This window comes from Microchirus variegatus, assembly GCF_963457635.1.
Source record: "Microchirus variegatus genome assembly, chromosome: 7".
NCBI classification, from domain to species: Eukaryota; Metazoa; Chordata; class Actinopteri; order Pleuronectiformes; family Soleidae; genus Microchirus; species Microchirus variegatus.
Genome location: NC_139808.1, coordinates 4,196,322 through 4,214,006, shown reverse-complemented (window position 1 = coordinate 4,214,006; position 17,685 = coordinate 4,196,322). Strand labels below are relative to the sequence as shown.

At 40.9% G+C, this 17,685-nt stretch overlaps 1 protein-coding gene across 1 annotated transcript in view; it reads left to right on the top strand.

The window, feature by feature from the left end:
• The window catches only part of atg7 (ATG7 autophagy related 7 homolog), a 53,966-nt gene that overhangs the window by 15,893 nt on the left and 20,388 nt on the right, over window positions 1–17,685 (top strand). Inside the window, exons 17-18 of the mRNA XM_083892349.1 lie at window positions 1,574–1,654; window positions 7,184–7,306. Coding sequence (XP_083748475.1) covers window positions 1,574–1,654; window positions 7,184–7,306 — 204 coding nt within the window. The remainder of the gene's footprint in view (window positions 1–1,573; window positions 1,655–7,183; window positions 7,307–17,685) is intronic.

The window sequence follows — 17,685 nt, the reverse complement described above, 5'->3', positions numbered from 1 at the left end:
GACACTGGTTTTTGTGCTGGTGTAGTGGACGGAAGAGTTTAAATGAGATAAACCACATTATTCATCGTGATCAGTCACACACTTTTCTTAACACAATACTACTAAAGTCTAGTCTAAGTCTAACTGGGCTTGGCATGAAGAATAAATAAAACCTAGGGGGAGGACAAAATATCTTTGAAATTTGCACCCAAATATCTCCGTGAAACCTCACCGCCGCTTTTCAATTGCTGCACATTTTGTATTCAAGTGGTCTCAAATGTTTGATATCAGCCTGTTTCGCCGCCAGATAATGAGCCGGGAAGTCATTTTATCCTCTTGTGCTTGTGCGTCACAGTCGGAGGGATGTTGGTAAAAGAGGAGGAAGAGGGGACGCAATACACTGGAAATAAGTGGCGTTTCGAACTCGTGTTGCTAAAGAGTATGTGTGTGAGTTCTTGCATGTGTGTCTCTTTGTGAGGACCAAAATATGGAGAGTGAGGACATTATTGTATGGTCCTCTGTGCTTTTTGAGGGCTTAGACCTGGTTTTTGGGGTTAGAATGGGGTTTAGAACAAGGCTTAGGGTTATGGCTAGGGGATGTATTATGTCTATGAGTGTCCTACAGAGTACAGATGCTTGACCTTGTCAGGACCAGTAGACCTCATGGAGATCGAAACCTTCCATCCTACACTCTTAGAAATAAAAGTGCTAAGTAGAACCATATAAGGTTCTTCGGCTTGTCGGTGGAACCCTTTTTATAAAGGTTCCACCTGGAACCCTTTTGGCCAAACCCTTTATTCAGGAAAGGGGTTTTAAAGGGTTCTCTGGATCAAAATGGTTCTTACTGGAACCATTAGTGTTACCAAGAACCCTTTCTTCAGGTTCTTAGTTGTATCTACCATAGCCAACTGATGGACTTTACACTCTTAAAAATAGAAGTGCTAAGTAGAACTGTATAAGGTTCTTCGGCTTGTCCTCATAGGAGAACCCTTTTTGGTTCCAGGTGGAACCTTTTTAAAAGGTATAAAAGGAACCCTTAATGTTACCAAGAACCCTTTTTAAACCCTTTATTCAGGAAAGGGGTTTTAAAGGGTTCTCTGGATCAAAATGGTTCTTACTGGAACCATTAGTGTTACCTATAAACCTTGAAAAACAAGTGGTTCCAGGTAGAACCTCAGCCCTTGTAGAACTTTTGGAACCCTTATTTCTAAGAGTGTAGTGTGCTCCAAGTGTTTATCAGAGGAGGTTTTCTGGTCCTTGTGGCACCAGAGGGCGCTCTCTGCATTGTTTTTAAATATAGGAAAAACAAGATAACAACTATTGTTATTTCTCTGCCACTGTTCCATTTACATTTGTTTTATGAAGATTACATGTTCCCAAAAAAACACTTCCCCTCACAAATTAGAGAGCATCCGTCACAAAGACACAAACAAAAACAACGAACAAAATGATTTCTCTCGTTCGTTGACTTTTGTTTTCATCAGCTTGTGGGGTTAGACTCGTTGTCTTCACATAATTAAAATGTGCAGAGTTGAAAAAAAAAAATGAATGTGGTTTGTGACTCGAGTGCACCTCTTCTGATTTCTCACCACAGATCCGAGGCTTTCTGTCGAGGTTCGACAACGTCCTGCCCGCGAGCCTGGCGTTCGATAAGTGCACCGCCTGCTCTCCCACTGTAAGTGGCACCAACTGTTAATGAATTGTTCCCCTTATGTGTTTTTATAAATGTTGATGCTCTTTGTAAAACGTAAAGTGGAACGAGTTTGAAAGGCTAACGTAGATAATCGCAGATCGACAGGAATCAGATTCTGTCAACTATAGTCAACAAAAAAATAAATGATAGCCTTCTGCAGAAATCTGGGGGATTCCCATCTCACCCCATGTTCACATTGTTAAGTTAGCGGAGCTGTGTTGAAATGTTCTTCCTCGAGAAATACTCGACACAGACCCACACACACAGATAAGTTGTAAAAAAAAAAAAAAACATATGGTAACAATCAGGCAACAGTTGCTCATTGATGTCAGTGACGTATGAGTGGAATTAGCTACTCCAGTGTTTGTGTGTGTGTGTAGATAGGTTGTTGAACGGTGTATGTATCCCAAATGGGCCAGTTGGATAAGATAAATTGCCTTTGTATTATTTCTACTGCACTGACATTGACGTCCATCAGCAGCGCCGTGATAGGTCGATGGAAGACAAGGGCGCGGGAATAAGAAAACCACAATTTAAAGAAGAGGGGAAAGTAAAAAAGCAACTGAAGGCTTCAGGGTGGTGGTGGTGTGTGTGTGTGTGTGTGTGTGTGAAGGGGGGGGTGGGGGGGTGCTGTTTCACCACTCACTCTCTCTCTCTCTCCCCTGATCTCAATGCAGTCTTTGTGCTTATAAAGAGGTCATACAGCCCCAGATCTATCACTTTCATGTGCAGACAGAGCAAGAAACCAAGAAGCAAGCAAGAACGAGGGGGGGGGGGGGAGGAGGGGAGGGGAGGGAGGGAGGGAAGGAGCCTGCTGCTGCTGCTGCTGCTGCTGCTGCTGCTGCTGCTGCTGCTGCTGCTGCTGCTGCTGCTGCTGCTGCTGCTGCTGCTGCTCGCCTGTCCTCCTAAAATGTTCTAAGTTTTCTCCACCTACGCTGCTTCTGAAAAAAGTTCCACCCCAGCTCAAGGTGTCATATTTCTGCCTGTGCGTGAGTGTGTGTGTGTGTGTGTGTGTGACTGATGAGATTATTCGCTCTGCACCAGGGTTTGATATGAACTAAAAGCCTGTACAGTGAAGAACGATGCATCACACGTCAGAACTTGGGGAGAAACTATGCTTTGCTTATTAGGCAGTGGTGGGTTATGGGTCATGTAGCGATAATAATGAATATGTTTCAATTGAGTTTCTTTGCTTATCTGCCTTTTCACTCTTTTTTTCGTCTTCACCAGCCTTCTCCGATTTCACTTCTCCCTCTTCTCTGTCTTACCTTCTCCTCTCCCTTCCACATTACATTTGCTCCTCCCTTTCTATGTCCCTCCGTCCAGCTATTAGTCTGTCCACTGTAATGCGTGTGAGTGCCTGTCTTTGTCTTCTGTGCGCGCGCGCGTGTGTGTGTGTGTGTGCGCGCGTTTCTGTCTGTGTGTACTCCTGCTGCAGTCAGCTGTGTGCTGCCAGGTCACTATGGAAACAAAACAATTCAGCCCCTGTCTGGGATGGAGCAGTTCCTGTCGAGCCGGGGCTTTTCACTCTGCATGTGTGCCGTGTGTGTGTGTGTGTGTGTGTGTGTGTGTGTGTGTGTGTGTGTGTGTGTTTCCTAACTCGTTTTTTTAGGGCTGCACGCCAGTATCGCTACATGCCAGAGAGTAAATCACAGCTGACGTGGCATTGTCTAAAACCATGCCAGACACCTTTTTACTACAACTCTTGTACTAACACTGCAAAATATGCTTATAAGTTATTTATAGGGGCGGAAAAAAAAATACATATGTAATAGAAAAAAAAAACAGTGTGTTTTGCTCTATTGACCCTTTGAACAATGTTTAAGATTCAAATCTGGTTTCTGGACTGCAGGGTTGTGTTGTGCACCTTTTTTGTAAATTAGCACATGGCTAAGCACTATAGCTGCAACTAACAATTACTTTCATAATCGATTAATCTATGGATTATTTTCTTGATTAATCGAGTAATCGATTAATTCGATGTTATCGAATGTCTTGTTTTGTCCAAAAAACCAAAATGATTCAGATTTTAATGATTTCTTTGTTACGTGGAGCAAAGAAAATATTCACATTTAAGAAGCTAAAACAATCAGAAATCTTGTTTTAATCATGAAAAAAGCTTCAAATCGATCAAAATAGTAATCGATTATTGGAGGAATTGTTTCAGCTCTACGCGAAATAAATAACGTGATTGTGTCAGATTCTATCATATCACTAATTCTACACTTTGAACAGTCAATATTGTTCTTTCTAGACTGACAGAATATGTATAAACAGAGAACGAGATTAGAGAAGATGAAAACAAAGCATTTAGCTTCATAAATGTAAGGATTTGCTTGTTTTGTTGTTATTAATCACATTTATTGGGGTTGTAGACGCTTAAGTTAAATCTTAAAGGGCTCACATTGAGCCGTGGGAAACAATGATCAGTATACTGACACGTACATGTGTATGTTCCCCACAACCTCAGCACCTTATCTGCACATACTTCCTCTGCAGCTTACTGTTACTCTAAAAATCCAAAAGGAAGTTGAGGTTAGTGAATGAATCACCGTTGAGCTAAGTTTGTTTTAAAGGCCCGGTGATGATACGTGATTAAAAAACTGAGTCACCTTCTTCACATCATTGTAAACCCATTAAGTCGCTTAACTATCACAGGTGTGTGTGAATTAAAATTGCGTTTACCCGGTGTTACAGTGTTACCTGTTGTCTCCCTTGCGTCCTTACCACCGTTGTCAGTACACACTACATCTGTTTCTACTGTTTGTGTGTTTACAGCTGCACTCAAAGGCCCTTTTTTTTTTAACCACCAGGACCACCCACATGAATGTTTGATATGTTAAAAGACGGCACTACACACAAACACACACACATAAGACTTTTACACACAGCCTGTGGTTTGTGCTACTTCCACAGTATCAATCGGCACACGCAATTTCAAAAAGTAAACATCACCACCGTGAAGTAGCGCTACGGTGTCGACATTAATGTGGTTTTTATACGGAAGGAAGCTTTAGGACAAGTGCGTGTACACAGTACACAGATGTGTACATGCACTATGTGGAATACAGATGTTAATAACTGTGTCAAGGTTGGTGCAACATATCAGTATAGATGTTAATAATAATAATACAGATATGCAAATATGATAAACGATTTCTTGAAATGAGTTCGTCTGAGGCACTGACACACGTCATGACATCCACCTTCCTGGAAATACAAGACTTTAGCCATTTAAAAGGCTTATCCAATAAATTCTGCTCTTAAATAACTGTGTTCACCAGTCTTTCTTGCTGCTTGGATATTTACGTAAACCTCTCACAGAGAAAGTCCAGCAGGAGTTGTTGCTCCACTGTGGCCTCCACCCTCCATGCGCTCAAATGTGTTATTTTGACTGAGTACAGTGGTTAAAGTCATTTAATTCAGATTTAAAGGTGCCATATGTAAGAATGTGGCCAAAAACGGTTACTACATTCAAATTCAAAATACCGAGGTCTTTAAGGGTTTCGTTTTCTGACGTAACTGGCAACCCGTGGTTGCTCGGCAGCTGAGACTCTACTGACTGCAACGATTGGTAGACGGCGGTAGGGTATGTGGCGCCACATGCCATAACATGATTTCAAAACATAAACATGATTTGCAGTTTGCAAAATATTTTTTTTAATGCAAAATATTTTGGCTGTACTGTTGTTGTTAGTGAGTTCAGTTTGTTATATGAACATTATTCCTGAGTCTCTGTGACATATTAGGAGGATTTTATGGCCAGTAGCTTTAGATTTATTACATAATGCACCTTTAATTAAGTGACGCGCGCTCTAAACGAATGAGGCGGCAGTCGACCAGTAGCTCTGCAGTTTTCAGTTTTCTCTATGGACTTGCACTATTGTTCAAAAGTTTGGGGTCCCCTATACAATTTTCCCAGGTTTTCCATTAAAAGTCACACTTTTATTCATCAAAAGAGTTGCAAAATCAATAGAAAATATAGTCAAGACATTGACAAGATTAGAAATAATGATAATTATAATGACACAAGGGTTTTCAAGGGTTTTCTAATCATCCAATAGCCTTCTAACGCGATTAGCAAACACAATGTACCAATAGAACACTGGAAATGGGCCTCTATACATCTATGTACATATTCCATTAAAAACCAGACGTTTGCAGCTAGAATAGTCATTTACCACATTAACAATGTACAGAGTGTATTTCTGATTCATTTAATGTTATATTCATTGAAAAAAAAAGTGTTTTTCTTTCAAAAACAAGGACATTTCTAAGTGAGCCCAAACTTTTGAACGGTAGTGTAGTGTTCAGTTTCTAGCCAGTGCATGATGTGTGTTTCATGTGAGTGTAATTGTGTGTCTGTGTGTCACTTTTATAATCTCATCACAAGGCCGTCATCGCAGTCATTATGTTTTGTGCCACGAGAAACGCGGCGGCTACATTTCAAGCAAAAGCGAAGTGGAGGTTATTTTTTCACCGTTGTTGTCGTGTCGCGTAACGGATGAGGTGGAAGTGGAGAATTGAGAGGAATAAAAGTGGAAGGAAAGAGGGACAGAAACATGAGGTTGAAAGGATGAAACAGGGACGGTGTGTATTATGTGTGCTGCGTCTGTGGCTCCAACGCGAGACGCCAGGTCAGTCTGCGAACACACTGGAGCGGCAGCGGCGGCGGCGCGTTGACGTCTAAGGTTAGAGGTAATCTTACACCTGCAGAGGAGGGTCTGTGGGCATCCATGAAAGGCTTGGCCGATTTTTTTTTGGAAGGTAGTCAAGAGGGCAGAGGATCTGTGTGTGTCTGTGTGTGTGTGTGTGTGTGTCTTTTTGTGTGTTTTGGAAAGAAATTGTGGCTGTTTGAATTTAGCCCTGGAAGGAGATCAAAGTAAATACCCGGGCAAGATTGCAGAGGTGTTGAGTTGTGGTTTTGCAGAGTTGCTGCTGAAGGCCAGAGCAACAAAGGTGGATTTTTATTTTATCCTCTCTTTTCTTTTTCTTTTTTTTTAATCCCTCTTTTTATGTACGGGAATATTATATTTATCTTGGTGATTTATTAGCACGAGTAGACTCAAACAGGAGCATGTGATTTTTTTTTTTTTACCCTGATGAAATACTTATGTTTTGTAGGGCAGTGAATTGAAAAAGCTTCAAAATATAGCGTCCCCTCTCTTGCAATAACACGTTATGTAAAATAAAATGTACAAATGTCTTTACAGGCAGGTGCCCTTGCATTACATACATGTTTTTGTCATTACTCTCTGCCAAACCCTGAAAATCCTTACAAAAGCAATGGCCATGCTGGCCTACTGTTGGAGCTTTGACCTTAAAAAAAAAGCATATTTCTGAAGCACAGGCTCCACATTCTGATATATGCACCTTGAATTAAGAGGATTGGCATAATGGAGTTTATATATTTCAGTCAGAAAAAGGTTTTTGTTATCTTGTCCAAACAGTGGACTTAACATCTCCTGTTAAAAATAACCATTTCCTTGTTTTTTTTTTGTTGTTTTTCAGGTTCTGGAACACTTTGAAAGAGAAGGTTTCAACTTCCTGTCCAAGGTTTTTAATTCGTCCCACTCTTTCCTGGAAGACCTGACTGGACTAACGCTCTTGCACCAGGAGACGCAGGCAGCAGAGGTAAATTCCACCCACCACGTGTTACACCTGCGCGGACGAGTAGCGACACGCTGCGCTAAGAGACGCAGGTTCTCTGTATCAACACGTGTGTTATATATATGGGAAACAAGAGGACAATGTGCTGGGAAATCGAGCAAACTTTGACTTTTGAAACGCTCCATTAATTGCATCGTCTCAAACTCCTAAATCGTTATAGTAGTGGATGGAAACCTGCATTTATTTGAATTTTCCAAGTTCTGTTCAAATATATTCTACATTTGAATGAAAACATTTCTTAATACAGTCCTGTGAGGCCATTTGGAAGGACTAGAACTAGTTCTGATATCCCAAAACCAGCTCTTGGTTCCAAAAGGGTCCTTCGACAAGGGCTGAGGTTCTACCTGGAACCATTTGCTTCTGAAAAACCCTTTCCCGAAGAAAGGGTTTTCCGAGGGTTCTTGGTAACACTAATGGTTCCAGTAAGAACCATTTTGATCCAGAGAACCCTTGAAAACCCCTTTCCTGAATAATGGGATTTAAAAGGGGTTCTTGGTGGAACCCTCCAAAAGGGTTTCAACCTTTCTATAAAGGTTCTACCTGACACCCTTTTGGGAGCCAAAAAGGGTTCTCCTATGAGGACAAGCTGAAGAACCTTATATGGTTCTACTTAGCACTTTTATTTCTAAGAGTGTACACATACTTTACTGTGATCCTTCAGGAACTAAGTAACATATTTGAGCCCATGAAGTCCAATCCAATACAAATGTCTTTCAATAGCACATTTTAAAAAGTGATAAAAATGACTCTGTACTGTCTGAATAGCGGTTCTCTAATTGTTTCGGGTTGGAAATGAACAGCTTTTAATTCAAAGACGGAGATATTTTGGTCCTGTAAAACCTTCCTGTGATTATTGTGTTGCCATAGCGCCTCATAGTTGATGTCAATGGAACGAGCGTGGCATAAATTTCCACCAAAATACTTAGCGGAGGAGTATGAGTGGTTTTCCTCAAGCCTCCCCTCTGACATGAGACAGGGGGAGAGAGAGAGGGGAGGGGCCAGTCAGAAAATGAGTGTGTGGGTGGTGGGGGTTGGTTTTTCTGGTCCTCGCAGAGCAGAGCTGTGGGAAAATCCCACGTACTTTCTCCCCAAATACTACTCATAACACACAGATGGAGGAGGGGAGAGAAGAAAAGCATGGAAGCGAGAGAGGGAAAAAGGGGGGAGTGTAGATAAGAGAATGATGATGGAGAGAATGAAAATGGAAGATCGAAGGGGGGGGAAATGTCAGGGTTTTCTGTCCTTCTACATGTTCTACTCTCTTATGGCCTCTCGTTTCTCGTCTTGTTGTCTTCTGCTATCAGTCCTCCTCACTCTCTCAGAGTGTTGGAAAAGATTAACAGATTGATGTGGTCCTGATGTTGCGTTGCCTGAAGACCCCCAGCAGTTTCCCAAGACTTTTTTTTGTCTACTACTTTATTGTCTTTAAGTGAGTCCAGCTTGGTTCTGATGACGCATCCAGCTGTCTTCATGGTTTTATTAACAGACTCGTATTCAAACCTGTCGACTTGAGTCTTCTCAGGAAGTAGAGCTTTGGCCCTTCTTGATGGTTGCCCGAGTACTTGGTGTACACTACCGTTCTAAAGTTTGCGGTCACTCAGAAATGTCCTTATTTTTGAAGAAAAAGCACTTTTTTTTAATGAATATAACATTAAATGAATCAGAAATACACTCTATACATTGTTGATGTGGTAAACGACTATTCTAGCTGCAAACGTCTGGTTTTAATGGAATATGTACATAGGTGTATAGAGGCCCATTTCCAGTCTTCTAATGGTACATTGTGTTTGCTAATCGCGTAAGAAGGCTATTGGATGATTAGAAAACCCTCGAAAAACCCTTGTGCAAAACTTAGAAAAATTGTATAGGTGACCCCAAACTTTTGAACGCTACTGTAACTACCTGGTTCGCTCCTACTGGTGCGGCCTTTACCTCTACAATGGCCGTGTCTTTTGAGTACATCTCCAAAATGACAGTCCACGAAGTTCAACGTGTAGATGGTGGCCAGAAAGTGTTCCCTGGGGGCGCCTTGATGATGTCGATCCATTCCACCGTACTTGTTGGCGTCCACTTCCATGTCCTCCCGCTTACCCTCGTTGAAGTTACTTGAGTACTATGTGTCTGATATGGAAACTCCAGAGGTTTTAATAAAGCCGACACCCCTCGCTGAAGGGTATTCTAGGGTCAGACCGTCCCGACTGCGACCTTCATTATGAGCGGTTGCTGTTGTCGGCTTGTATTTATCTGGGACGATAACAAATCTTCTTCATAAACCCCTTGAACAAGACACGGCACAATATATCTGCGGAGGAATAACATTGTGTTGAAAAGGTGCTGGAGTGCTTAACATAACTGGCCAGGCTTTAAGCAATGGGAGCCAATCCCAAACAGCTTCACCCTGGGCGAGGTTTTCGTCCAACTCTCTCTTCACCTGGATATGAAATCCAGTCTGGGCAGTGCAGGATTTGGCCGTGGGTAATCATGGGAGATGTGAATATGCGAGGAGGGTTGAGTTGGTTATTCGGCCCCCCTTCGCACTAATGAAGTGTGTTTTCAGAGTTTGACGTAGGTCCCGTTTCTACTCAATCAGAAGATGGAGAGATTGTTTTGATTGCTCAGCCCACCAGCGCCAGAAGTCTTAGCGCCTGCTTCCTGCACACACACAAGCTATTCTTAAAGCTACTCTTGGAGGACATCCCTCCAACGTTATTCCCTTGCTTGTGAAAGCATGTTATTACTTATTTTATGAGTTCCCACTAGAAACGGGCTTGCGGTTCATTGTGGGTCTTGACCCATATTTTAAGTGGCACTGGCCTGGAATAATGATAATTCTCAAAAGTAAAAATTACAGGTCTGAAGAGCCCTTGTTGGATACCTTTATGTGAATATATTGGGGTTGTGTACGGCTATGAGTCATCATTGTACGATGATCGCTTTCTGGTGACTTGCTGCTTTTGTTTCGTTTGACCTAAATTGTGTAACGGGAAGACTTTCAGAGTTCTTTTGTTGTCGGTAACAATATCTTTCTTTTACGTATCCTTTATTTAGAAGTTAGACGTACACAATAATAGGTGGAAAACCTTATGACTGATCAGGAAATACTGCAACTCATTTCATCGGTCATTTACTACAAAATCCTCAGGATGTCAGTTGACATGAATGACTTATTTTCATAGTAATTTTATTTTTAAAATGTCGTCTTTCTTTTTTTTTTTTTTTTGTCGTACTGAATTCATTACAGGCCATGTGTATCTGTGTGTTTTTGGTCATGCAAGTGTGTGCGTGTGTGTGTGTAACCATTCTAAACTATAATCTACGTCACCAGATAGCAGTACCATGTACTTATGGCCTATTTTGGGCAAGTTTGTAACCTGAGAACTACTTTTTATGCGGTCACTGCCGGGTTTGGGGGGAGTTCAAGTTTGGTAAAAAAAAAAAAATTGACTTTGCATGCGCACGTGTGTGTAGGGGTGTGTGTGTGTGTGTGTGTGTGTATGTTTGTGTGTACTTGAGTGTTACATGTACGCAATACACTGTGAATTGGGTCTTTGTGAAGCTAGAGCAAAGCAGAGTGGAAAATGTAGTATGACTTTGGTATTATTATCTGAAGCCTTGTTGTTTTTAGGATGCAACACGCTGTATTTTTTTAGCCTCATAAGAACATTGTTACAGTGATTCCTAAATATGAATGTCCTTATCTGCATTTGGACTTTAGTTTTTCCTCTTTCTTCTACTCTTTGGTATGATAATGTTCCCTTATGTTCACTTATCTGTGTCATGATGAGTTGTAACACAGATGCACTTAAGGTGTTTGACTGACCAGCCTTCACTTTTTATCTCATCTGTAAAGGGCTGCACACACAGGTGCATGTGCCCTCCCATGCACACACACACACACACACACAGTCTTGTACTTGCTGCATACTGAGGACCAGCATTTCCACTTTATAAATCAACACAATTACAAATATCTACTTCATGAATGACATCTATATAGAACTACTGGTTGCAGTACCATAAAATGTCTGCAGGTGGAGCCCCAGGTGGAGCAAAAAGTGCTGGAAAACTGTTTCGATTTTTTTTTTTAATTTTTGGTCAAAATTTTTACAAAAACATCATACTTATACTATGTCGACCAAAATGAAAAAAAAAATTTGAACAAATATTTTTGGTCCAAAATTTGACAGAAACGTCCGACTATACAATGTCATCCAAAATTTAAAAAAAAAAAAAAAAAAAAAGGAAATTTAGACCCAAAATTTGAAAAAAAAAATTGGTCCAAAATTTGACAAAAAAAATTGGTCCAAAATTTGACCAAAAAAATTTGGTCCAAAATTTGACAAAAACAATTTGGTCCAAAATTTTACCCAAATTTTTTGGTCCAAAATTGTTTTTGTTTTTTTGGACAAATTGAGTATAGCATGTTAGCATGATAGCAACCTAAGGAAGTGATTTCAATGAAAACAAAGTGAGGACTGTCCAAAATGTTCTCACTCTGTAAAAATGACCTCACTTTGTTGGTTAAAAACCCTCACTGGTCCTCAGTATGCCGCAAGTACAAGAGCACACACACACACACACACACACACACACACACACACACACACACAAACACACACACACATGCAGCCTGAAAGGAAATGATCGTCTGTACAGGATGCTGAACCTCTCCCTATGATGCCCACCCACTGTCATTGGCTTGGCATAATAATGTTACATGATATAAATTACTTTATGTTCATCCATGCAGGCACATAAGGGTTAGACTAATCCATATTACGCAAGATAGCAGGGAACACCGGATATGGAGGATATTTTCCAGAATTTAAGGCATATACCAACATGAAAATCCAATACGAAGCTTCACTACAAATGTTTTTCTCCAGTCCTGTAATCATATGTAGTATGAACTTTGTGGTCAAGGTATTGCTACATTATATTGTTACATCATTTTCAGATTTCTTAAAGGTAAATTATTATTTGTGGTTCATTTTCATACATTAAATGACAATAAGTCAGGTTTTTATCCTACAGAATACTTGCGTCTTATTGCTTTTAAGTATCTCGGATACAAAAACAAAGAAAAGCCATCTTATGGAACTGAATCAACTCCGTCAGATGTTTTTCAGAGGAAACTACATTTGATCGTGCATATTATTTAAGGAGCCCCAGTCCCTGTGGTCACTTACAGTAAGTGACGCTGTGTGTGTGTGCGTGTTGGCGTTTCCCATTAATCTTCCTGACTGTAAAACGGTCCAAACAGAGGATGTGTGACCCTCTCAGCACAAAGGGTCTTTCTGCAGAGTTTGCGCTTTCCCTCCCTTCCCCACCTACTCACGCTGGCACAGCCAGTAAGTCACAAGATAAGCGACGTGTGCGCGCGTTGAACTTGGAGGGAGAAGAAAGTGTCACTTGTCATTCTCTCCTTTTTTTTGGTCCAATCTTGTGACTAGAATTTCGTTTGAATACAGTGACGGCTCCTTTGAAGGGGAAACGTGGGAGAAATCAACCCACGCTGGATATGATGTCGTCCCATAGTGTTTTAGTACAGAGTTACTAAACATGCTGAGAGCTTATAATGAGGATATATTGATAGAACGATACTAATGGAGGGTGTAACCTGTGCTTTTATAACATCATCCTCTCACGTTTTGTGTGTCATTGTAAAGTTACCTCGATAATATGGAGCTTTCTTGGAAATTGAGAGTTGTGGGACTCCTTTGAGTCTGATACTGACTGATGATTAGGGAAATCTTTAGGGCGACTTATCGTGACTCATTGTCTTGGTCAAGTCCCATTTAAAGATGGAAGAATCAAACATTTGAAAGGAGTGCTTCACAAGCTTTATATACCATATATAGCATATTATACCCTATTTCTCCAAGTTAAACTAGTTCCCTGGTGTCCTAATGAACATGTCTGTGACACGCTTTGGTCAAAATACCATAAGGATGAAGCACCACAGCAGTTCAATCACCCTGCCAAAACAGCCCTGTTCAGAACGCTCGGTTTAGTAGTATCTCTTTAGGTCCACCTTAAAGGTCCACCTACAGGAAATGACATCAGCCACAGAGGCTACTGGGAGCTAACAGCAGTTAGCATCTGGAAAAGTGATCATTTGCAGGCTCTAGCAGGCACATTGTCGTCATATATAACATGTATCCACTGGACAGATAAATCCTCTGAGGCTGGAAGTTTGTGAAGAACTCTGTGCTGCACTGTGGAGCCAAGAGTAGAACTTTTTGCGGACTTCCGGTTTTTCGGACACCGTTGCCCTCGCCAGCACTCTCACGTGTTTTACGGACAAAGCGGAGCTCCGCGAGACAACAATTCCAGGAATCTAGCGCATTGTGACGTCCCAGTGAGCGCAAAAGTCAACAATCGCGTGTTTTATCTCCTGTACTTAGACTGAGGAGGACCACAAAAACACGAGCGAGTCATCTTTTTTCACACTTTGTCGACTGATAGGACCTCCAGAGTCCCAAATAAAAGGATTTTAAATGATTAAAAAGCTGATTTCGCATAATATGGCCCCTTTAACTGATGACTTGATTCTGGACGTAAACTAAAATATTAGGCGCTGACATTGCTCTCGTCTCGTCTGGCGTGAGTCCATCACACCAGTAAAATATAGACACCTGTGTTTGCACAGATGTGCCTTTGGCTTGTGCTTTTCCCCTCTATCATCAGATGCCACTAATCATCACCTTGAGTCATGCTACTGCCCCGAAGGAGCAGAGGTTACCCAACCTTCCTCGCTCTGCCCCCCCCCCACCCGCTCTGCTCTGCGTTTCCCTACGTAAAAAAGCAGCGCACGGATGATAAAGTTGATTTACTTTCGTTGGTCTATGACCCAACAGCTTGGAAAATGTACAAGTGGGAGCATGTACGCACACAGTGAACGCAAGTCTCTCCCCTCTCTCTCGTCAGTCACATGGTCTTTGTCTCACACACACACACACACACACACACACACACAGACACACACGACGACTCCCGGAGCGTCAGAGGGGCCCAAGCATGTCAGAGCTTTATCCAAACACGGCTACAGTTGCTACATGCTGCAATTATTACCAGATGGACTTGAGCAAAACATATTAAACCTGCCTTTTCATTAGCACACTGCACACCCGCCTCGGAGGGAGGGAGGGAGGGAGGGAGGGAGAAGATTTCCACATGTTTGCATAATATGAAATTTGAAATTGAAAATGACTGACCGTTCATCCCTGATGATTTAGGTTGTTCATTTCCTTTTATTTCGCCATGAAGTGACACATACGTTTTCGTGTTGCTATGTTGTCAAAACACTTTAGTTTTGTGTTCATATCAAAGTCCCACCTCTTTTTTTTTTTTATGATCTTTCACGGTGAACTGTAGTCAACCCTCATTGACTTATAAGTTCATCGACTGTTTTTTTTTTTTTCTCAAGTGATATATTTTTATGATTGTTTCATTAAATTATTATAAAGATGTCACCTCAGACATGATTTGCGTTTGGTCTATCCTGGTAAAATAATTCCCTTTGAGCCTGAGACGTCAGGATATGGTTTACTAGATTCACTCTTATTCATTTGTCTCAACATTTATGAACTAAATTATCAAAAAAAAACACTAGTTCTCCAAATCCTGTTCTGTTTCTCTGTAAATGAAGTTGGGCTCTTCTAGGATAATTTTAACATCAATCCTGAATTCTTTGCATGGAAATTTGAATTGAATTTGTGAAATCTAAAGAAAAAACCTATCTTTCTACTAAAAATGTGATGTATATTGAATCATAACTTTAACTCAACAACACATAAGAAAACAGGAAAAAAAGGCATTTTTTTAAAGCCTGAATATGTGACCTATAAACAGTAAACACCCCCAGGATGTCCATATAAGGAGTTGTTGAGTATTATTCCCACGGCAAATTACCATGGGTGCACCTGTGAGCACAAAGAGTTAATTCAGTTTAATTATAATGAATTTGATTGATGTGCACAATCACCTTCTTTTCAAAAAAAAAAAGGAACTTTCCCAGGAAAGTATTTTGACATTACAGACCCATCAAAATACTTCTTCTATTCACAGTCACATGATTGTTTAGCCTTTCTTATATTAGCAACAGAGGAGTCTTCACACACACACACACATATATATATATATATATATATATATATATATATATATATATATATATATATATATATATATATATATATATATATATATATATATATATATATATATATATATATATATATATATATATATATATATATATATATGTACTGTATGCTAGTGTCATCGTGTTTCACCGAGCCTAAGCGTGTGTGTATTTATGTTGCGTATATGTATGGCAGCCGTGCCTGCTCCACATCCACATCCACATCCACTGCGCTGCTAATTATAAATATGTGCTCAACTTAAAGCGACGCATGTCATCTCCGTCGAGTGTAGAGCGTCGCACCTCCCCGTCCTTCCTTCCCTCCCTTACATAGTTACTATTACTCGTATGCGCACATGCACATGCACATACACGCTCACAGACACTATACATAGTGAGTCTAAACCTCTCTTCTTTGCAGGGCTAAGTTCAGAAGCTTTGTATCAGAGAGTGTGTGTGTGTGTGTGTGTGTGTGTGTGTGTTTGGCTTGACTTCTAACCCCTCCCTTTGAGAAAAAACCTTCCTCGCCCTCCCCGTAGGGCTTGAAGGTTGTTCTCTGTTGTTTATATTTAGTCGTGCGCATCATTCTTTACCTGGAAACTGTCATGTTGGTTTCTGACGTCTCTGCTTTTGAAATAACCTCTTGAAGATGCAGGTCTGGTGTTTAGTTTGGCAACAGAGAACCAGGCTATAAACTGTATATCTGTCGTCATTATGGCATTTTTTTTTTTCTCCCTCCGTTTCTCATATTCTAAGGAAAGTTTCTGAGTTATATGTGTGTGTGTGTAGGTGTATTTACAGCAGCGCGACGACTCTCCGGGAGTCGTATCTTTCGGTATCAACTCGCGCTACTTGTGTATAAAACCTTTCCTGGTGGGCTGACAAACATATAATGACAAACAAATGACAGTGTTTTCTGGCAGTTTCGCAGTCTCTGTTTCAAAAAATTTAAAATCTAATTCAAAACGAGGACAACGTTCTGTTTTATTCACCACTAAATAAGACGGCGAGGAGATTTTTTAGGGTTGAAAATAACCCCACTTCACTGCATCCTGTTGCTGTGTGAAATACCAGACATTCTGTGTCAAAGCAGCTTCTCAGTGGGAGAACGATGTCATCGTCTCTTTATTCACCCCGCCCGTTTTTTGTTTGTTGTCTATAAGGCCACGTTTGACTCCGCCCCTTTATGTTTTCCTTATTATAGGTCGCTATCTTCAGCGTAATATCAGTTTAATTTAAATACGGTACATATTTAACAAGTACAACTATTTAAATATCCACAGTCTTTCTACACACCTGTTACTTTATCTCTGTTGAGCCTTATGTATATTTACAGTGGGGGGTTTTTTTTTGTCTACCCAATCCCAGGGGGTGAAAGGTCAGGTGCACCTCAGATCGCTCGCCAGTCCATCGCAGGACTAGAATTATTAAATATGACATTAGTGAGATAGTTTAAAAAACAGCAGGTGCTAGGATCTGCACATTACACTACTCCCTTTGCCCCTCTTTGGGAATCAAAGGGGACACAATCCCAAATCTTGAGTCTAAACTGGGCTTATACATTAATACCAAATCATCAATAGTCAGGAGAGTTATTTTCATAAGTTGTTAACTGTGAATTATATCCACAAAGCCATCTTTTCCATAAGGATAAAGGGAAAACTCCTATACATGGCTCCTCCTGCTCCCGCCGGCGCCACTCAGTCCAGAGCGATGCCTTCTTCTGGCCCTGGCAGCTGGGCTGTATGCAAGGATAGACCATCAGTCAGACAGACAGACAGACAGACAGACAGACAGACGTACGACTGAGACAGACTGGGTAGTATAGTCTGTCTGTGCCTGTTTTAGCTCTGATGAGAACTATTTCTGTACCTGTGTCGGCACGGCACTTTTAGAATAGACTTTCACTTCCGAAATCCCCCCCCCCCCACCACCACCACCACCACCACCACCATCCGCTCTCTTACATATCATCATATCATGGAGATTGTTTTTCGACAGACGCTCGTCATCTGACGTACACTCACTACCGTTCAAAAGTTTGGGGTCACTTAGAAATGTTCTTATTTTTGAAGGATGAGCATTTTTTTTTCAAATAAGAATATAACATTAAATGAATCAGAAATACACCCTATACATTGTTAATGTGGTAAACGACTATTCTCGCTGCAAACGTCTGTTTTTTTAATGGAATATG